The 22,784-nt window shown below is 44.1% G+C and overlaps 2 protein-coding genes across 4 annotated transcripts; both read right to left on the reverse strand.

The window, feature by feature from the left end:
• LOC8081364 (proline-rich receptor-like protein kinase PERK1) lies at window positions 343-6,148 on the reverse strand. Its single transcript, XM_002457046.2, has 8 exons — window positions 5,647-6,148; window positions 4,446-4,937; window positions 3,645-3,731; window positions 3,467-3,537; window positions 3,106-3,182; window positions 2,821-2,962; window positions 2,135-2,296; window positions 343-965 (listed from the first exon to the last, which is right to left on the reverse strand). Exons 1-8 carry the CDS (start codon window positions 6,146-6,148, stop codon window positions 636-638), a joined length of 1,863 nt encoding a protein of 620 aa, XP_002457091.2. The 3' UTR covers window positions 343-635.
• On the reverse strand, window positions 11,852-17,912 carry LOC8081366 (probable chlorophyll(ide) b reductase NYC1, chloroplastic). Of its 3 annotated transcripts, none has more exons than XM_021457266.1 (10): window positions 17,365-17,912; window positions 16,564-16,657; window positions 16,331-16,490; window positions 15,922-15,996; window positions 15,625-15,820; window positions 15,272-15,340; window positions 14,998-15,137; window positions 14,685-14,807; window positions 13,495-13,687; window positions 11,852-12,514 (listed from the first exon to the last, which is right to left on the reverse strand). In XM_021457266.1, exons 1-10 carry the CDS (start codon window positions 17,704-17,706, stop codon window positions 12,329-12,331), a joined length of 1,578 nt encoding a protein of 525 aa, XP_021312941.1. In that variant the 5' UTR covers window positions 17,707-17,912; the 3' UTR covers window positions 11,852-12,328. The 3 variants fall into 3 exon arrangements, with proteins under 3 accessions (XP_021312941.1, XP_002457093.1, XP_021312943.1); XM_002457048.2 differs by having other exon boundaries at window positions 11,897-12,514; window positions 16,331-16,466; window positions 16,579-16,657; XM_021457268.1 differs by having other exon boundaries at window positions 11,897-12,514; window positions 16,331-16,466.

The raw sequence follows: 22,784 nt of genomic DNA on the forward strand, positions 1-22,784 counted from the left end.
TTCTTGAGCCTGCTCTGCTGTCGCCTCGTGTTTTCTGATGGCACACCGCACATGCACGGCATTCGGCACGGCAACAGAACGGATTCTCGTCTTGTCGTCTGGCACTGTGCTGTGCAAGTCAACACATGGTCCTGCACTGTCGTCTCCAGGTGTGTACCTACTCGGCAGTCAGCACAGCCCACATGTCTCCGTGTGCCTGCATTGCTGTCACGGTCAGATGCTGCAGTATGGCCACCCCTATAGCCATATGTAAAATCATGCACGCAGATAACACGATCCCAGTTGACACCGCAGACTGCTGTGGGTTGCTCATCCCATCCCATGTTGATTTCGTAACAACAGTTTTTATCGACTCTGCCCATACTCATACTGTTAATAATCAGTTTTTAAAAGAGTCATGGATTTATACAAGATATGCCTCATGTAGAACATCCTCTGTCGTGGCGAGATCGCATGAGACCAGTGAACTGAATCTACCCCCAAAAGGACCCAAAAAAAAACAAGAAACAAATCTATCTCAACCGAACAAATCATCTCGGTTCTCCCGGCAGCAGGTCAGCAATCAATCAGCTAGCTAGGTGTACGTAGCTAGGAGGTCGAGGGGGAGGATTTACAGGGCTGGCACGCCTCACGACTCACGACGCCGCGGCCGCGCTGTCGCCGTCTGTCTTCACGCTCCCCGCCGGCTCCTCCGCCTCCTGCGTCGTCGTCGTCGCCTGATGCCCGTCGCTGCTCGACACCGACGGGTTCTGCCCGTACTCGCTCGTCGGCGTCTGCGCGCTGCCGCTCTGGAGCCCGCTGCCGCCCAGCGCCATCTTCCGGAACTTCTTCAGGTCCTCGTTGTACTGGTTGGTGTCGTAGTCGGACGCCGAGCTGCTGTGTGATCCCATGAACCGGCTGTGCCCAGGCCGCACGCCCTCGTTCAGGTCGTCCAGGGATACGTCGCCTTCCAGGGCCCGGACAACCTGCGTGGATCAGGAAGCAACAGCAGATTATTTCTTCTTAGAATTCATCGTCGAAGTAACACGAAACTAGATTAGTCAAAACTAATAGTGCAACATGTCCTCATCAATCAAGCAGAAGCAGAGTATACATAAGGTTAGAGGTTAGCTAAACCACTGCCATGGTGAAAACCTAAAGGCTGAAACGGTGTTGGCAGTTTGGCACCTTTTATTTGTTACTCCTACTGCATAACTGAAACTAGAGTAACTACACTACGACCCTTTAAGAGTAATTTTCATAATTTACTGGAGAGCCTTTTTTTTGCTACAACTGGATAAGCATGATAACAGGAATACAAAAACAGAGTTCAAAATACAAGGGCAATAAACTTGCATTGGAGACGGCAAAGTAATTTTTTTGGGCAATGCTAAGGTACACCTTTTACCTCTAAGGAGGTAATATTTCAAATAAATCTGAGCCGTTAATTTTTAGTTTTTTAAAATCAATTAATTGATCTAAGAAAAGAAAAAAGAAAAAGAAAATATCTTCAAATCCCCTCATGCATGGGACAGATAGAATCGGCGGCCGGCCGCATGGCCCTTCCTTGTTAATTGCACGTCTTTCCTTTTAGTATGTTATATATAAATAAAATATCAATATGTATACAACAACTATTCAGTTATTAAAAGTTACGTTAATATAAAAAAATATCATTAATTAACACATTAATTGAGACGACATGAACTTTGTAGCGACCTAAAATATGTCACGTATATTAAGCATGCAAGATGGCATGTAAAATTTTGTGTACGTTGGGCACATACACACATTATTTTCACGTCACTTTGAGCACATACACCGTAATACGAGTTACTTGAATAAAAAAATATGTAGTTTATGTTAATTAAATTATGCTATATCTAAAGTTGAAAAAAAAAGATTTACCACATTCAATAGATCATGAATGCATCAATTAGATCTAAAACGATCTTTTATCTTTAAAGGTTTTCCTGATTTGTCATACTTTCCAAAATTAAAAATTAAATAAATATATGTTTCATATATTACCTACTAGGAGGTAATAGTTGATCGTGACCGTCCGATTGAAATAAATAAATGGCTCACAGTCATTTGGGTGTACGGTAGCAAAGCCCAATTTTTTTTCCCACAAGAGAATAGTTCACTTGTATACCTGACCCATTCGTGGCCGCCGCCGTGAAGAATGGCGAACACATGCAGCTGCGCAGGTTATCATCCTCGCCATCTCATTATCATTATACTCACTTCCAAGCCGGGGATCCACTAAAGCATCATGATTACCATCCTCAAATGCTTTTATCATCAAAGGCCTTGCCTGCAGGAGAAACAGATCAGTTTAGTGAAAGGAAGGAGCACATATTTAGAGTAATGACAAGAGGGGTTCATCGTCTGTAATTTACATGATGAATGGCCTGAGATGAATAGTTAAAAAAAGTCATATGCAAAGATTAAAATAGGAAAGCCACGAAATCCAATAAAAAAGTGACAAAATGAATTCATTATATCTAAGAGAAATAAGAAGTATAATATTTTTGTGTTAAAGAAAAGAAATATAATTTTGATTTGTATGAAGATAAAGCATTCAGCTGTTATTTACAGACCTCAATGGTCAATAATAACAATGATATCTAGTCACAAGAATTACAGTAAATATTGTCAGATGAAAGACCCTGGTTTCAGTAAATAGTAATTAAGTCTTGCTTGTTCTAGGCACTGTCTGGCTACTCTGTTTCTGCTGGGGAAGTCCTCGGTTCTTAAAAAAGTGGAAGAAATGAGTTGACCCTGTTAACCACAGTACTTTGTACTGAAAATTCAAATTCGTTTCCACGCACAGCTTACCCAGTCAACTAAATTGTCATCTGCCTGTCTTGAATTTACAGGACGCCGCCCAGTTATTAGCTCAAGAAGCATTACTCCAAAAGAGAAGACATCTGATTTCTCAGTGAGCTTGCCAGAAGCAGCATACTCAGGTGCTAGGTACCTATGAGGAGTAAGAGATTTAACACAGCAATTTGATACGGTAGACCCTGTATGTCTATTGTGTACACAGATAACCCTGGTGGGTCTTCTGTTTTGAAACAATAAAATAAATGAGATAATACTACACCCTAAGACTGAACATACCCAAATGTGCCCATTACTCTGGTTGAAACATGGGTGTTTGTATCAGAAGTGAATTTTGCAAGTCCAAAATCTGCCACCTGCAAAGGAAGGCACTTAGCAAATTACACTAGCGCATATGTTTGTGATAGTAAGTTAGTAGGTTCACATCGACCATTTAATGTGACTGGTAATAGTTGTACATCTGTTTGTCAAAACATTATGTCATCTGAATATAATCATCTCAACTAGCCTTAAAAGCTTAGCCTAGTTCAATTGTATAGAAGTTTCTAGTCTAGTGCCATTCAAGGAAAAATGACAAGTGCATGGAGTACGTATGTTACCCCTTAGGAAAAGGAAGGGAAGCGGAGAAAGTAGAGGATACCTTAGCTTCAAATCTTAGATCAAGAAGAATATTTGAGGCCTTTATGTCACGATGAATGATCTTAGGATGGCCTATGCAGTGAAAGCAGAATAAAATCAGTATAGAATAGCTACTTGTCCATTCAAAGGCAAAAAAACAAAGCTCAAAGCATAACAAATAGCTATGGCTGTGAGCTCACAATCTTCATGAAGATATGCCAATCCCTTGGCAGAACCCAGAGCAATTTTTAGTCTTGTCGGCCAATCCAAGGTTGGTCTGCCTTTTCCTGAAAAAACAATGGAGAAGATAACCCTCAGCAAGTGCTCATGGAACAAAAACCATTTAGCAGATGGTATGACAGATGCTTGTGGTCCAAGCAAAATGTTCAGGATTTATATCAGAAGTGGTTGAGAAACTATCAGGGTCAGAAATCATTTTCCATCTTTAGCACAAGCTCAGCCATTGCGTTGAATGGGACATCTTCCTGTCTTTTCTAACACTCCTAACAATTTCACAGGCTGAATGAAAATAACATATAATTCAAACTAAAGACAAGAGTGGCATTAAAGTTAATAGCTTACAGGGATGGGTTTGTTTGTGGCTACTGTTATGGCTTGACGAAATTCTTGAAAACATAGGAGAGGCAGGTCGCTATAGTGCACTTCAACAAATCAAATTCCTATAGTAATCAATTATTCTGAGCAAGCAAAAACATATCCTTAGTATATGTCTTAGGTTGCTTCAGTGAAATGGAACGACAAAAATATTCAACAATTGGTGTATATGTGTACCTTGATTTCACAAGTTTTCCGTTGCAAATCATCTGTACTTTTTACTAGGATACTTTAGTGTATGACGATACATGTATTAGCTACGACATATGTGGCTGCTAAATATGGAAAACAATATTACATATTTTCTAAGGTGCCTTTGAGAGATCATACAAAGCATTTTGAACGAGATGAAGTAATTACGGTGCAGACACAGGAAGAGAACATACCATGTAAGTGGAATTCCAATGTATTGTTTGGAACAAACTCGTAGACAAGCAGCCTGTTGGCTCCAGAAATGCAATAGCCGACCAACGAGACAAGATGCTTGTGATGTACTCTGCTGATAATCTCAACCTCTGCCTGGAACTCACGCTCTCCCTGGCCACTTCCATCTCTTAATTGCTTCACGGCAACCTCTGTGCCATTTGGAAGCACTCCTTTGTGAACAAACCCAAAACCGCCTTGGCCCAGCAGATTAGCATCAGAAAACCCATTGGTTGCCGTCATCAGCTGCTCATAAGTGAATGTACTCCTTGAAAAGCTAAGGACAGTTCCAGGTGACAGCGGAGGGCGGCTCTCACCACCTGAGTGATTCGAAGCGGAGCCACTGCTATGTACATTAAGCGGGGGAGGTGGAGGGGTAGGATGTGAACTAATCTTGATTACATGGTCAGGTGGTGGTGGAGGGGCATTGTGCTGCCAGTTTTGGTACTGATCCCCTGCAGCAAGACAGTCGTGACTTTAAATTAAAAAAAATGGTGGAGAAAGAATTTGCACATGAAAACTTCCCAATGCATAACAAAATGAACTGTTGTAAAAGGTTAAAATAAGGGCCCAAACATTTGAGTGATGGTTGCCCTTGGATCACCCCGTTGTTATGTAGACAGATCCTAAAGTAAACACATTCACATGATGACGGTGTACATGATAGGAAATCCAGGATTGGAAGAAAAAAAATCTCCCTCATGATTGACAATAACCTATTGAATTCCATGATTCTCCCCCCCCAAAAAAATGTAATGTACTAAACATGTGGACTAGTGCTATTAGTTTTTTGCTGTGAAAATTCACCCTCTTGGCTGTAGATTGTCGAACACAGGCGAAGATCCACTCATCAACATCACCAATATTCCATACTAAACTTAGCCCCATGAACAACACGTGAAAGCAGTTACCCACATTCTGTGACAAAACTCTAAGAATAAATAAAAGTTCGGTCAATGTTTTTTTAGTCACACACGACATACATGCCGCTGCGCACCCAAAGAAAAACCTCGAGAGAAGCAAAACCACGATTGTGCTTGTGCATCAAAACCCACAAAACGCTCTCAATTTGCGCTGGCAGTAGAGAACAAAGCAACAATTATACTAGGTGATGGCGACGTGACACCTGCTCAGGAAGCGTAAGAGAGGTGGCGGCAAGCTCACCTTTGTGCGGCGGAGGCGGAGGCGGAGGCGGCGGCGGGTGGCCGTAGTAGTGCAAGAGGTGGGGTGGCGGCGGGGGCGGCGGCGGGTGGTGGTGGTGCCGTCGCCGGCGCCTCTTGTTGCTCCTGAAGAGGCAGAGGCAGAACAGGCTGCCGAGCAGCAGCACGGCGAAGCCGCCGACCGCGATCCCCACCACGACGGACGTGGTGAGCCCCGACCCGGAGGACGGCGGCGGTGAGGCCGAGGCCGGCGTCGGCGTCGGCATCGCCCTCGCGGGCGCGGGGAACGCGGGCGCGGTCGGGGCCGCCGGCGTCCCGGGCGGCGGCGGAGAGTCGGTGGAGGGTGTCGCGGGAGCGGTCGGGGGAGCGAGCGTGGGCGTCGCGGGCGTGGGCGTGGACGGGGGCGAAGGGGAGGTGGGGGAGGAGGAGGAGTTGGACGGCGGCGCGGCAGTTGGCGGCGAGGCCGTACCGTTGGCCGGCGGCGACGACGATGGCGAGGAGGACATGGCGGCTGGTCCCCGCGTGCGCGGTGGCTCGCGCGTGCTTCCTTGCTGCGCACTCATACGATGCGGATGCTCGGCGAGCTAGTGGTGCGCCGCTTGCTTTTTGGTGGCTGGTGGCTGGTGGGGGAGGGCCGGAGGGGAGGGGAATTGGGAGGCCTCCGGCTGCGCCTGCGCGGATCGGAATGCGACCCGGGCCCAGGCAGGAAAGGAAGGGGAGGGCCGGAGTAGCTGCAGGAGCGCTCGCACGGCTGCACCTGCTGCCAGCCACTGGCGGGGGCGGGGTCGGCGGCGGCGGGAGTAGTGGAGGGTACTACTACTACTACTACTGGTGTGCGCGGGTGTGGCCGGACGCGAGCGACGTGACGGGGAATAAAGGGGAATCGGCGGCATTGGCCGGAGGAACAGGAGGGGAGAGCCGGACTGCGTTGCGTTGCGTGGGATCGCGAGCCAGGGCAGGGCAGCCAACCTGCCAGTGCCAGCAACGGAAAGCGTGACACGGCGGGCGGCGCTGGCGTTCACGCACGCGTCCCCCGGCCCCGTCCGGCCTACCCGCGCTTTCTCCGGTGCGCGCCACTCCCCCGCTCTCCACGCGCGTCGTGCTACCACTGGGCCCCGCGCGTCAGTTGCGTAAGAGACGGCGGTGGTGGTGGTGGCGGGCGCGTTACGGCTGCTGCGGGACCCGGTGGCGCGGCTCCCGTCCCGCGTCGCCACGGCGTGATTACTTGACGACGGTGATGACGGTGACTCGGGTCCGGTGGCGAGTGGGACGTTTTACTGCCGGGCCCCTTCTGCCCTCGTCAAGCTCCTTGGCCCGCGCGAGTCAAGGGACAAGGGAACTCGGCCGCTTCTCCGGTGCACAAGTGCCAATGCCGTGACAGTCAGTCTACACCTACGTACAAATCTCATTTTCCAAAGACTTGACCTTCAAATATAGTACTCCGGGAAAAATATTTATGTTTACACCATGGGGTGATTCATTTTCTTCTTTAGACCAAGTAATAGCAGGCGGTAAGCCAGCTAAATGCTGAGGTGCAGGAGAGAGAAGAGAAGAGAGAGTAAAAGCGGGTTGTAAGCTTACAGCCGGCTCATACGCAAAAACCAAAAAAATCTGTGAGACAGACAAGTGGGTCATGTATTAATAGTGATGTGCTAACCATTATATGAGTGGACTGCAAGAAGGTTGTAAAGAAATCTTACAGCCAGCAGCTGGCTGTATTATAATACTTGCTCTTAGGTGTTGGCTTATGAGTCATGGTGCAGAGTTAACATGTCTTACCCTGTGGACCATGGACCATGGCACCGAGCTTCGAGGCCTCAATTGCTCAGGACAATGTGACAATGACGTGGCACAAGCTCGACGTCACAGTGCATATATTGCACCATAGACCTTGGCGCTAAGCCTCGACATCGTGCATCATGATGCCAAGCTCTAGCCACATCATCGCCATGTAGTCCTGGCACAGTACTCAGGCCTCAAGTCTCCGCGCCATGGCCTATGGCTCATGGTGCTAACCCTAGGGACTATATTTAAAAATAAAGTCATCTAGAGATGTAAACATGTTTTTTTTGGAAAAAGGTTAAATACAAAAAAAAAACCGGTTTGGATGGAGAGGTCTCTCAAACGTCTATGGTAGCCCTAGCGCCATGCAAGCCAAACGCCAAGTGTGTCTAGGAATAAATCAACCATGCATGCCCTTAATACCACACCTCTCCTTTTTTTTACAGTAGAACTCATTTTTTTATTCAAAATGTAGCCCACAATTTCACATGGCATGGTCTTCAAATTAGTAAGTAAGTTTAATATTTCTACTAGCAACATGATTATGACCATGAGATGGCAATTTCAAATCTAGAGTTTAAGCACAAAAAAATCAAATCTAGAGTATCTTGATGATTATAAAGTTTTGGATCTTAAATAAATGCGTGGGGAGTCCAAATTAATTAGGAAGTATAGAAAGATTTTGCAAGACATATATGCCATTAATTTAAAGTATTCGTAGAAGGTGAATGTACATGCGTGTTTGTGGATGACCGTACCTCTGTCAGTGTTCGTAATGATGAAGTATAAAGATATTTATATATTGCTGGTATACGTATCACAAAACCGAGAAATTATATATACATACTTGATGCACACAGATGGTTCGCGAGTTTATTGCACGGCTGATTGAGTGATTGATTGATTGATCGATCGAAATCGCTGGACGATCTCCCGCCCTGATCGATGGGATTGCTGTCAAGAGGCGAGACTTTTTGGTCGCGGTCTTGCTCAAGCTGATCAAGACCGATCGATGGATCCATATATTTTGTCGATCGTTGCATGCATTTCTTGTTGTGGTTGCAGCAAATGCAAGCAAAGGTGATCGGGTGGCTTGTGGCCTGGCCCTGGCCGCGTTTCGTTGCATGCCTTGCAAGATTTCGCGAGAACCACCGCGTATTATATATGAGAGAGCCGCCGGCGGTTGAGCCGGACACACGCCGGCATGCACGTACCGTACCGTACCGTACCGTACCTATAGATGATGCCGGCTGCTTGTCATGTTTGGACATCCAACCAACCAAAGGCTAACTGTGCTTTGAGGCATCCACTACTACTAACATGTGGAGACCAAAATATCGATTTCATTTATCATGACCACTGCTAGGTGAGAAAATCCAACAATGCTCTCATGCATGAGAGGTTATCAGGAAACCTCAAAAATTGAGCTTAAACTAATCATTCATATTTGCCGCATTATTTAATTAAAAAGGTTGTACATATTTAAGACAAACTCTCCAATACGGTAAGTCTAAACATCTTATCTATGGGTCATATGTCATTTCTTTTTTCCCTCACCTACACGGTCACACCTCATTGTGGGTCCCAATAATATATAGCCTCGTAGCTTGTTCGAGCTATGTAGTTCATGATAGATAGCTCGATCTTCTCTCTCCCTTCTCTCTCTCTCTCTCTTGTGCGATGGGTCTTTTCATGTGGTGATTTATTAATGGATCAAATTACTGGACTTATTAGTGTCAAGTTGGTGATAAGCGCACTTGGATTGAATTAGATCGGGCGGATCCCGTTGCATCCCTCTTCCACGTAAGTAAAATGCTAAGGTGGATCTCTATGAGCTAGTTAAAATATCATTGTTGTAGCTGCTCTTTTTTGAAGTAAATGTTGTAGCTAGCTGCTCTTAGGCTCTAGCTAGTACATATGATCCTCCTAAAAGAAAAAGGGGAAGGGGAAAAGAAAAGGGGGAAATGAAACTAAAAGAAAGAGATTAGATGAGCTACTATAAACTTATTTCAATTATTTGCATATATATATTTATATACATATTTCCATTGCATAGGCTGTGGCAAAGCACAAGCTACGTAGCGGTAGGAGTATACATCTCCCAAAGAGCATGCAAGGAGGTGACACAAACAAAGGCGCATTTCGTACACGCGGCTGCCGGCTGATCTTGTCCGATGCCTTGGTGGCCGTCGCTTTCGCCAGCATGTGTGCCGGCCCCCACGGCCACATGCGAGCGAGAGTGGCCGCCCGGGCAGCATGCATATGCCAATGCAGCCGCCTTCCCCACCTCCCAAACTCCCAAATTCACCACCACATCACGCGGCTAGCCAAATCCTTCTAGTGAGTGCTGTATCCAAATCATTCCTCTCGGGTAAGGATGGTTATGGCCCTTTAAATGGATAACCGTGGATGAACTAAATAGTATAAAATAATAAATTACATAGATAATTTTTTCTTTTATTTTTTTTCTATTTAGTTCATTTAGTTACACTAAAAAAACTGTGAAGTACCGTTTAGAACACCGTCCTCATCCTTACTCTCGGGTTCTTGGCTCTAAATTTTTCTATGTCATGTCCTTCTCGCGTCTCCCCACCGTACGTTCGTACGTGCATTTCTTGGGTCAGTTTCCATCGCAGCATCAGCTAGTATATAATGATGTTTGGAAACTGGGATCATTGAGTTAAACCTTTGCGGGAAACCTAATGAATCCCCTGGCATATATAGATCCCTGCTATTAATCTTAATTAGGCTGTCCACAGTGTGCTAGTGCAGCTATAAAATTTTGTGAGTCCAAATACTCTAGATAGAGCACTAGCTAGCAAAGTTACAGTGTGCAAAAAAAGATAGAACCGGTGCTAGTTTTTAGGAGGGACCTACAAATAAATAAACTACCATCTTCCTCACCAGCGTATGTTCAACTACTTTCAGCTGCCAACTACTTTCACTGTAGCATTTGTACTTTTTTAATCAGTTAGAACCAGAGCAACAACGTTCACCGCTCCAATTTTTCTTAGAGTTGGAACCACCCCCCCACAGTGGGCTGGAGTGGTGCCAATTTTTCTCTCTCCTTTTTGTGCTACACTTAAGCCACACATTGTGGAAGACCTTATAGCGACTAAAATTAGCACTAGAAGATGCAAATAGCCTAATTAGGAATAATAGTTTAGTAGATGCAAATAGCCTAACTAGGAGTAATAGTTTGTCTGACCACTTGAAATCAACTTCCTACCTAAGCTAATAGGAATATCTTAACTGGTTTCATCCCCAAGCTAAATACTTTTGACTAAATACAATGGCCACTTCGTTGCGGTCCTCAACCTCACTATAAAAGAGAGAACTCTCCAACTTGCAGTTGCAGCCGATGTGTGGACCAAACGATCCACACAAGTTCAATCTTGTGAGCACTATACGTACATACGTGCTCACATGCTGCTGCGCGCCCTGCTGTTCTAATTTGTTCCCCTGTGAACCGGTTTGCATCATTGACCTAAATCTTAGCGAGTACTCCCTCCGATCCATCACGCAAAAGAAATGCGTTAGATGTTTTTTTAGCACAAATTTTGGATGCTAGTATAAAGTCCAAGGGTGGGACGGGGTACTACATGATTAGCCAGCTTGATTCCAAAAGCGGCGCAATGCAATGGCACGCAACTGCTCTCCTACCGAGTTCTGAATTAGATGTCTCAGATAGAAAATGACAACAAACAAAGCTGCGGTGCAGGTGCTACTGTATATTCAGCGAGCTACCTGCAATCACGGTCCAGTCCTCTACATGTGGAGTATATCTATGTGTATCTATCTAAAAATCTCCACCGAAAGCCGGTGGCAGAGTCAACTCCGTCTCCTTGTGTGGTTGGGTGTGGAAATCTGACTGAATTGAGCAAAATTTGTGTGCCCACTGGCTAGGCTTGTGAGGTTATATAGAGTGCTTTAATTTGCTGACACGATTTGGTATGGGCGCTGAGCAGAATTAGTGCGATATTTGTCGAAGGTGTTTGCCAGTGTGGTTTTGGTTAGAGATTACTCCTATCTATGAATGACAGGCAGGGGATTATTGGAGAGCTCTGATATGGAACTGGACATATTGGAGAGCTTGGAATATGCAGGCAGGTAGGAAGGTTCCAAGAAACTTCCAACCACCATCGGTTGGAAGAGCTCGAGTGCTAGTGCTCCGAAAGGAAAAGGGGGGAGAATTGACACTGACTTCCAAGTTCCTGCCCTTATCTACTTGGATTCTCCTTTTGCTTTGCATCCATTGTACACCTTTTCCCCGTACTACTACACTTTTTATCAGATATTTTCTGCAAACTTTCCAAAAACAATGTCATATTACTCCCCACTATAATATATCCCTCCCAGCAGCTGCAGTTACAAACTGGAGTTCTGTTCCGCAACTGAGAATCCATAGCAATTCTGACCCAACACGATACCACATAACACCCCCAGGTTTCTTATGATGAACAGTATACATATATGGTGCATGCTACTTCGCTTCTTCGACTCACATATAATGTAGCGCTATTTAGAGTTTTGAAGGGTACAACCGAGACCAGAAGTTACAGTGATTATCATTACTACATGCATGTACACGAGGCAATCTGATCCTGCTCAGTTAACTTTGCATACATGTTCTTAAAAAAAGTCACAGATCATAGTCTAACTTACGGCAGTGGATGCCCACGCAACAAATTCTATTTACCCTTCTCTGAGCACATGGTTAGCCAAACCTTAAATGGTGCGAGGAAGCAGCAGCTAATCTCCCTTGCACCTATCTACATTTGTGGGGGTTCTCTTCTTCCCCATTCATAAGTGTTGTGTCATATACCTTCCCATAGTAGAATGCCTTTGGTGTTGACAAAATTGAGTATATGTATGACCATCTACTAGTTTGGCAACTCTGGAAATCATGTGCCTGGAAGAGGTCCACCTGAGCTGGAAAGAATTATGAACGCACAAACCACGGAGAGTGAGAATACAGAAACCCATGTGTTTTCCGTGTACATCTCCATGGCATCGGTGAAAGAGAACCGTGCTCGACTTTCAGCCCAGTTGCGAATTCTGTCAGCTTCAGCTGCATACACCGCTCTCCCCTGTAATGGGTAAATGATTGATCATATAACTCAGATCATAATAAAAGGGACTACGTGGCGAAAAGATAAACTTTAGCACTCGACCAAATTTCTCATTATCTCTCATGCACACTTCGAACCGCATATCAAGTATGCTATGGCAGGCACTCAAGATAATCGCTGTATGTTAAAGAGGGTACAAGCAGCTATCATTTTCCTTGAATGACGTGTGGCTTTACACAACCAAAACTAGTTCAGATTTGAGAAATGAACTACAATGCTATTCAATATCTTTTTCATGTCTATTAGAATCTGATTTGCAAACTAGTACGGTATTCCTCAAGTTGTAAGTACACACTTCAGTCTGCACTGAATAGTGAATATACACATGTGAGACAAACAAGTCTGACAGCACATCATTATCACCCATGCTGAACCCTAAAATGCCATGATACAGGTCCACCTTATTGGTCTAATCCTAGAGCCACACACAATTGGATAGCTGTTAAAAAGTTCTTTTTTCAATTTTAGAATATGCAGGAGTGCTCAAGAGGTGGGTATCGTTCATTAGGAGTAACAGGCTAGATACAAAATGTAGAGTTCATGCAGCCGAGAAATAACACTACAAACCAATAACACATGAAAATGACAACCAGAAACGATTGAATCCAAAGAACCAAACCCAGAAATGCCAACTGTTCTTCAGACATTTAGCACAGTTGTAGAACTCGACGTTCTATCTCTTGGAATGCAAATCTAAGAAGCATAAGGACTCAATGTTCTGACTTCTGAGATGCGATATTCCAAATATGTATAGAGGGACAGTTCAAAAAAATATATGTATAGAGGGTGGACTAGTACAAAAAATAATTCAGTCACATCTTCTGCTAATTATTGATATTTACTTAATAAAAGCTAAATCTAGGACAATTGACACCATTGGTTTGTTGAACTCTTACATGTAAGTTAGTATTAAGTATAAAATAAGAAGATCTGTGTACCTCATCATCAAACCATCGGCCCCGTCGAACCCATGCAGTAACCAAAGCAAGCAAGATCCTCGGTGGTGTTAAGTAGTTGATTGCCTTTCCACTTCCTTTTACAACTCTCATCCTTGGAACCAATGTTCTGGCTACTGTTTCTGGAAGCTCACATATTAAATTGAACATTTGTTTATTTCTGATGGATGAACCACTGCAAAGAAACAGGTAATCAGTAAAGAAGAATCATGATTCCAACATAGAACAGTAAGAGGGTCGATCAGCTCAATAGATGAATATTGTGAGAAAGAAAAAGAAGTAACTCACATTTTACACATATAGCATAACTAGACAAGAACTAATAAGGCCATGTTTGATCTTTCTGTTATCATAGTTTTTTGCTTATTTATGCGTATCAGACTCATAGCTCGAACATATCTCACCAATTAATTTTATATATAAAGAAACAATTAATTCACATAGATATGTAATAGTATATTCTACAGCACCAGACTATGTCATCTGTGCCTAGGTAATAATCTCAGAAACATCTACACATTTTGGTGTTTGATGTTTTATGCATATGTATGCACAATACTCCCTAATTTTTTACTTTTTGGCCCTTTTTTGAAAAAAAATCACATTTAGCCTCCTCTGGAACTTAAACTCATGTTTGGACCTAGTGGGTCGGCGCCAGGACTCGTGGCGCCGAGTGGCTCCGAGGTTACACATCTCGGCGCCACAGATCTTGGCTCCGAGGTGGTTACTCACGTACAAAGTGGCAGCATACGTGGCGATGACGTGGCTGGTACCTCGGAGCCACAGATCTTGGCTCCGAGCTCGGAGCCACAGATCTTGGCGCCGAGCTCGGAGCCAAGATCTGTGGCTCCGAGGTACCAGCCGCGAGTAACCACCTTGGAGCCAAGATCTGTGGCGCCGAGATGTGTAACCTCGGAGCCACGAATCCTGGCGCCGACCCACTAGGTCCAAACATGAGTTTAAGTTTCAGAAGGGGCTAAATGTGAATTTTTTTCAAAACAAAGACTAAAAAGTAAAAAATTGGGACAATACTCTGTAGCTTAGACATCATGAACATATGTACCTTGTCAAATGTAATATAAGTATATATCAGACAGTCAATGTATAGAAAGTTCACAGTGAGCTTTACAAGTCATCTCATGACAACTGATTAGTAAGTATGGAGAGTTTACCTTAAAAGAAGGTCTGTGAGGACCATACCAGGTGAGGCAGTGTGCACTCCAACTTTTGATCTTCTGCTTTCCTTCAGAAGTGATCCTTGGAACTGCCTTAGTCCACATTTAGTTGAACCATAGCTACAAATTTGAGTTCAGCATCAGAATTAGCTTCATAAAATAAGGAATCCAAATACAGCACACACTCAAGTGTTAGCCAACAAGAATAAAACCAACACAACATTTATACATTATAAACTACAAATAAGCAATAGAGTATTAGAAAGCTATTTTTTTTAAAAAAAAAGTATTAGAAAGCTAAGATGCTTACACAGCTGTCAGTGGTGTGCTTGATCCTCCAGAACCTGCTCCATCCATGTTAAATATATGGCCTCCTTTCTCTTGGTATTGCATGACATTCATGGCTTCTCTAGTGCACAGTAGAGAGCCAACTAGGTTTGTTGAGACGATCTATAACAACATGAAATCGATCAGAATAAATTAAAAAGATGGAAACAAGATAGCATGGTTAAGCCAGGTCATCTGATCAAGGATACACGCATAAAAAACGTATTAGAACACAACAGAATATAACAATAACAAACCTGAGTAATGTCATCATCTGAAAAGGTTACCAGTGGCCTAAAACCTTTATTTGTGCCAGCATTATTTATCTGTGAACAAGGTTGAAGAAGAAGCAGTAAATAATATTGTTGTTTGATGTAGCCATAGAACCATTACCATACAGGAAAACATAAAAGTGGGCACCACAAAATTTATCTTAATGTTGTCATATATAAAATTACATTTCACAACTGATGTAAAGGTTATAAACTCTGTAGTCCATAATCAGTATAATCCAACTTTGACTAGCTATTCAGTTTAGTGAAAACAAAAGGTAGACCAAAACCCAAATAAGATACAGATTTAAGCTAGAAAACAGTAACAAATTACCTACCCAAATGTCAACTGAGCCAAGCTCATTAATAGCAAAATTCACTAATTTCTTCACATCTTCAGGTTTACAGACATCACAAGCTGTACCAACAACCTTGGCATGGGATAAAATTTTCCTCTCTTTCTTTTTGGCAACTGATAACCCTTCCTGTATGTTCTCTTCAAGTTCTGTTATAGTCTGAAGGACAGATTCAGGACTGCCTTCACAAAAAGAAAATATTTAAAACTAACACAAAGCATAAAACTCCATAAGAAAAAAGTATGAACTAAAGTTTGAGCTCATGCTCATGAATATCACCTTCGTGAAGTAATTACAACATGGTCTCCAGAAAGAAGAAACTCACGAGCAAGTGCTTTTCCTAACCCTCTTGTGCTGGAAAATTTAAATAAAAAACTGTTGTCAATGCTTAATCGCCAAACAGGAAACAACAATATGGAACCACCTATCCAATGGCTGCAACCAGTGAAAGTGCAAAAACTTGAAAAGCACCGCCAAAACTTTATTTCCTTCTTACGTAGCCAGAAGAAAATCCATTAGCTTCGACAGTTTCTGTTTTTTAGAGTGATTTTATTTGCTATCAAGAATATGCTGTGCAATATTTTCTTACAGGGCAAGTCATGAGATAAATGAAAATTGAAACACAGTGCATACTACTTGCTGGAAAGTATTCAGAAGGCATGTAGAGCGAAGGATGAAAATAAGCTACCTTCCAGTTATGACGACATTGCGAGGTCCAGCTTTGCAGTGTTCCTCCAGGACACTGTTTGCACCTATCATTGTACCGATAATCACCCCACCAAGCCAGCTATACCAAATTAGTTCGTTCATTTGGCTGTCTCCACCTAAAGGGGGGAAAAGTAGTTTGACTAATTAAATGGAATTTCAGGAAAGATCAATGCGAAATGAAAAGAGATGCATAAAGCAGAGGTAGTGCAATACAAGTGTATGGCAAACCTGACAGCTGAAATCCAACCCCAAGTACAACACCACTGCTCATCATAGTGATAGCATATCTGCCTAGCTGAGTAGCAACCTGCGAAAAGGTGATATAAATCAGCAAACTATAAGAAACCCTGCTGCATAAGAGAAATGGAATAACAAAATGTGATCCCCACTGTTGATATGGTCCATTGCAAGCCTGAATCATACATCAGGCTTCTGGATTTGACAAGGCAAACAATCGAATCGGCATAATGCAGAAACTCTAGCAGTAGCAACTCACGCTGCCACAGTTTGGTATAGTCAAGGTACTTTGACTGTAATTAGCAAGCACTGGACATTTTATTTGTGTTTTTAGTACTAGTAGTACCCCAGCATGGTTAGGCTATTCAAACTAGTTCACCATGCAGTTGCACACCATACCGCTGCAATTTGCAAAAGCAAAGTTTTGGCACAAACAGAGGCAGGAACGAAGGATATGAAAATTCGGTGTAGAAACTTGGTTCCAACATGGGTTGTGAGGAAAAAACGCTAACTCCACCAAGGGGCCACGCTGTATGATCAAGTAGATATTAGGATGTGGAGCAGATGAGAGCCCACGTTTAACCTCTGATTGGGAGCAAATTCTGACGTGTGAGTGTGACACGCTCGCAGGCGGGCCAGGCACAAGGAAGCGAACCTGACCACGGCATTCAGCTAGCCGATGATTCAGCGAACCGAGTATTCATTCAATCATTCAGGTCAGAGAGAGAGAGCAGCAGCAGCAAACAGAACGGAGGCCGGTGCGGGTGCGGAGCTCACCGAGAAGAAGATCTCCTCCGCCTTCTCGACGGCGCGCTGGTACTGGTGCTCTCCCCCGTAGACCTCCGCGGCGGCGGAGCGGGAGCCCGCGAGGCCCTGGATCGCCGCCTTGAGCTTGTACAGCGGGCCCTTCCTGCGCTTCCGCGCGTCGGGCTCGGACGGGTCGCTGTCGCGGTCGCCACCGCCGCCGTCGGTCTCCTGCTTGAACGCGCGGCACCGCAGCAGGGACGGCCGGTGCGCGGGTGCGGAGGAAGAGGAGGTGGACGGGCGATGCTCCGGAGAGCGGCGGAGGCGGCCGTGGACGGAGAGGTGGGCTACCGCGGCGGCGGCGGCGGCGGCCATGGCGCGGCGAGCAGATAAGGATTCCGCGATCTCCGTCTCCTGCTGCCCGTTGCGTGCGCTGCTCCGATCCTCAGCTTTTGGTGTGGGGCTTGCTGGTGTGCTCGCGTCCCATAAATTTTGGAGGGGCGGGCGTGTGCTCTCCACCTCCACTGCACTTTACCCCAGTGAATAAATAATCATTATCGGAGGCGCAGCATTTGTTTTTTCTTTTGCAGAAAGGACCCTGGCATGTTTCATTATGAGTACAGTACGTGTGCTCGAGCTTTAGGCCCTGTTTAGTTCCCTACCTAAAATTTTTTCATCCATCACATCGAATCTTTGGACACATGCATGGAACATTAAATGTAGATAAAAAAATAAACTAATTACACAGTTTAGTTAAGAATCGCGAGACGAATCTTTTAAACCTAGTTACTCCATGATTAGCCTTAAGTGCTACAGTAACCCACATATGCTAATGACAGATTAATTATACTTAATAAATTTGTCTTGCAGTTTTCTGACGAGCTATGTAATTTGTTTTTTTATTAGTTTCTAAAAACCCCTCCCGACATCCTTCCGACACATCCGATGTGACACCCAAAAAATTTTCGTTCCCAATCTAAACAGGCCCAGGCCACTCAATTTTCAGGGGAACAGTTGGTGCGAAAATTACAGGTGCCAAACAGGCAAAGACGAGCTGAGGAGCTGTTTAGTTGCTCAAAATTTTTGCAAACCCACCCACACACACACCCCCCCCCCCCCAACCCCCAAAACCTTGAACAGCCCACCAAAATTTTTGGTTTTGATGTTTAGTTCTAAAACATTTTGCAAAACAAGGACACAAACAATCCCTATTTAATGCCTCAGTTTGAGACCGCACAATTGGGGATGAAAAAATTTGGCCGAGTTTACTCACAAAATGCAAAAATTTTTGCTTTTGGTTCAAAACTTTGGAACTAAACAAGGCGTGACTTTTGAATTTAGTTTCCTTTTCTTTGTGCAAAGGAATTAGAAATTTGATTTAAGAGTGGTTGTGAAGGAATTAAATTATAGCTCGCTTCAATTTCCTCGCGAGTTAGATTTCCCCTCCCCCCCCCATTTCGAAATATTTAGTAGAAAAAATATTACTAACACCAATGAGTTCAAATAAATGACTTATGAAAATATATGACATGAAGAATCTAATCGATACTGTAATTTTTATAAACCCGGTCAAAGTTTGAAATTACAACCTTGAAATCAGGCCTTGTTTACTTCCAAAAAAATTTGTAAAATAGGAATAAGTAGCACTTTCGTTTGTATTTGACAAATATTATCCAATTATAGACTAACTAGGCTCAAAAGATTTGTCTCGTCAATTCCGACCAAACTGTGCAATTAGTTTTTATTTTTATCTATATTTAATACTCCATGCATATGTCTAAAGATTTAATTTGACGGGGAATCTGAAAAATTTTGCAAAATTTTTGAGGAACTAAACAAGGCCTCAGATGAAATGCTATAATTTAGGTGTAGTTTTGTGGCATTTTCAAAATATATATTCACCGAAGACCTCAGGACCATGAAAAAAGATGGCGGCGGTAGAAAGAAAAAAAGGTCCCACGAGACGGGGGAGTGCCCATACCAAACGCCAGAGTTAGGCCTTGTTTAGTTCACCCTCAAAACTAAAAAGTTTTCAAGATTCTCCGTCACATCGAATTTTGTGGCATATGCATAAAACATTAAATATAGATAAAAACAAAAACTAATTACACAATTTAGCTGTAATCATGAGACGAATTTTTTGATCCTAGTTAGTCCATGATTGGATAATATTTGTCACAAACAAACAAAAGTGCTACAGTACCGAACAAGGCCTTACTTTGGCACACGAAAAACGTTTGTGAAAAAAAAAGGTAATTACAAGTCCGGGCTGCCGGGCTCGACGCAGGGGGAGGGAGCTGGCCACACGCTGCAGCAGCCTCATCCCATGGCGGATAGGCGCCACGTGGCCGTTCGCTTTGATTTCCGGGAAAGCAAGTCCCTGTTCCAGCTGGGTCGGTCCATCCACCCAATCCATCCACGCCGGCCCACCACGAAATGGAGGAGCTCCCAACAGAGCTCACGGATATTTTTCTCCTTGTCACGGTCTGCAAATATCTTAGAATCCTCGAAAAAATGGAAGAAATATCTCGATCTCAATCCTGGCCTCAGTACTTTTGCTAGCAGTGACATTTTAGATACTTATCATATAGTACGGCCCGATAGATCTTTGGTCAAAACATGCAGCTTATTCGTTTGGTTGATAAATTATAACTATAAAAAACTTATTAAATAATTAATAAATTTGACAGATAATTTCAAACAAATTGGCTGATATAAAGATCCGTTCAGCAGTGGCCGGACCAAAATTCGTTCCGGGCCAATATACTCTAGTTTTTAATATGGACGGCTCCATTTACGGCGCGAAACTACTCCCGGAACGGCTCATTCGCAAAGAAACGAACAGAGCCTAAACGTGACTTGTGTTTGGGCGGTTTGGCCATATTTTTCTTAACACTGCGAAACCAATCATCACCTCGCGGTGGAGTTTACGAGGCCAAACTTGTAGGGATATTATCGCGGTCACGGGTACGCACACGCCACATGGTTAGAGGAAGGAACTTCCTCCCGATATTTCGTCCAAAATCCGTAAACGTAGGCCTTGTTTAGTTTACCCCGAAAACCAAAAAGTTTTCAAGATTCCCCGTCACATCGAATCTTTCGACACATGCATGAAGCATTAAATATAAACAAAAATAAAAACTAATTGCACAGTTTACATGTAAATCGCGAGACGAATCTTTTGATCCTAATTAGTCTATAATTGAATAATATTTGTCACAAACAAACGAAAGTGCTACAGTACCGAAATTCGAAATCTTTTCGGAACTAAACAAGCCCGTAACTCGTGTTTGGCCACATTTGTCTTGTTACTAGGAAGAGTATCAGGCCAGTCTCAATGCATGTTTCATGAGAGTGTCATGCACATTAAATAGAGTGCCACGTAAGCATAATTGCTGACTTGGCAGGGTCATTAAATGAAGGAGTTTCATCAGATGAGAGAGGATGAAACTCCTGTGGCTCGGTTACCTTAGTCTTGGTAACTGTGTCATGAAACTATGCATTGAGACTGGCCTCAAGACATTCTGCAATTTTTTCACTTCGCGCCCCCGTACAGTGGTGTTTACTACGAGCCAAACATGCAGGTATATTAGTAGTATATGGTTCTCTTTAGTTCTTACTCAAAAAACTTTTCATCATGTCTCATCGAATATTTAAACACATATATATGAATTATTAAATATAGATAAAAAATAACTAATTACATAGTTTTCATGGAAACTACGAAACAAATCTTTTAAGCCTAGTTAGTCGATTACTGGTCATAATTACTACAATAATGATGGATTAATTAGGCTTAATAAATTCGTCTCACGTTTCTTATGTAATTAGTTTCTTTTATTACTATCCGAACACACCTTCTAACATCACATAAGACATCCGATGTTGATACCTAAAAAATTTTCATCCACAAAGGCCTTGTTTAGTTCACCTCGAAATCCAAAAAGTTTCCAAGATTCTGTGTCACATCGAATCTTTCGACACATGCATGAAGTATTAATTATAGACGAAAATAAAAACTAATCACACAGTTTGACTGTAAATCACGAGACGAATCTTTTGACCCTAGTTAGTGTATAATTGGATAATATTTATCATAAACAAACGAAAGTGCTACAGTAGCGAAATCCAAAATTTTTTTACATCTACACAAGGCCAAACTAAACAAGGTCTATTCCTGTTAGGGGCACGCCATGCATGGGTTATTAGAGGAAAATACGTGCACGCAACGTACTCCCGTTAATTAGTCTGGCACGCAAACGTAAGCAAGCTGACTCGGACTCGATCTCGGAGCAGTCACCTGGACTGTTGCGCACCTGTGCTGCCCACTCCGTTTGCCTGCTTCGACATGTGGTACATAACATTTTGATCGGTAGATGCGGCGTACGTGGGTGTACCACACGGGCATCCATACGTGCACTCAACCACCAACAAATCGTTGGAGACTTTGGAGGTAATGGTCAAATTCAGACAGTACTACCACTAAACTCGAAGCTAAGCGTGTTAGAAGAGGTGCCATTTGTCTTTATAGATGCATGCATAGACCTGTGTTACAAGTAAGGTCTTGTTTAGATGTTGTCGGATTCACATCAATCCATGTGTTGAGGTGGATTGGAGTGGAACTTGAACTAAATTTCATCCCAATCCACACCAACACACATAGGATTGAAGTGAATACGACAACATCCAAACAAGACGCCTGGGCCAACTGCCGAGCCCGAACCAGACGCAGACAGCGAACGAGGGTGGCTCCGAGATGGGCGCGCCTGGGCCGACTGCCGAGCCCGGGGTCCTTTCACCGAGCCCAGCAGCACATATATCTTGACAGGTGGAGGACCCAGGTGTCGCCGACTCGCCGTTCACTGCGGCGTTGGCGAGGAACGGGGTCATGCAGGTCGGCAGCGGCGGCAGTCTGCGCCGGAGCTTTGCTTTTCGGTGGGGCAGCGCAGGCGGGCGTGGAGTGGAGGAGGGAGCGAGACGACGGCGGGGGCGGGGACGGGCCAGCCACCGCGCTGGTCGCTCTGCTCACGTACTGCTGCCTCGATCGGTATCGGTGAGTGAGTGGTCCTCAGTCCTCACCCTCGTGTCCACCCGACGACGGCCGCCGGCCAAGACACGAGAGGAATGCAATGCACCGCCCGTACGTACTGCTTGCCCGCTGCCTCTGCTATCTTGGTAGGGCGATCGAGGCTCGCCGTGTGACTCAGCCGTGCCCGTGCATGGCGCGCGCGGCGGCGACGACGACGACGAGAGGAGCAATTCGAATGCGCCTGCTCCCTCGGTTCCCACATCTCATCTCGTAGCGTAGGCAGGCGGCAGGCGGCAGGAGCAGAGCAGCTGCAGGAAGGCAGAAACCATCTCAGCGGCAGAATGTGAGCATTTATACTGCTTGCAGATCGCATTTGCTAGCTCGCTCCGCTCCGCTGGAACTACTGTTACTGTTCCCCTGAATC

The sequence above is a fragment of the Sorghum bicolor genome, chromosome 3, assembly GCF_000003195.3.
Source record: "Sorghum bicolor cultivar BTx623 chromosome 3, Sorghum_bicolor_NCBIv3, whole genome shotgun sequence".
Taxonomy (NCBI): domain Eukaryota; kingdom Viridiplantae; phylum Streptophyta; class Magnoliopsida; order Poales; family Poaceae; genus Sorghum; species Sorghum bicolor.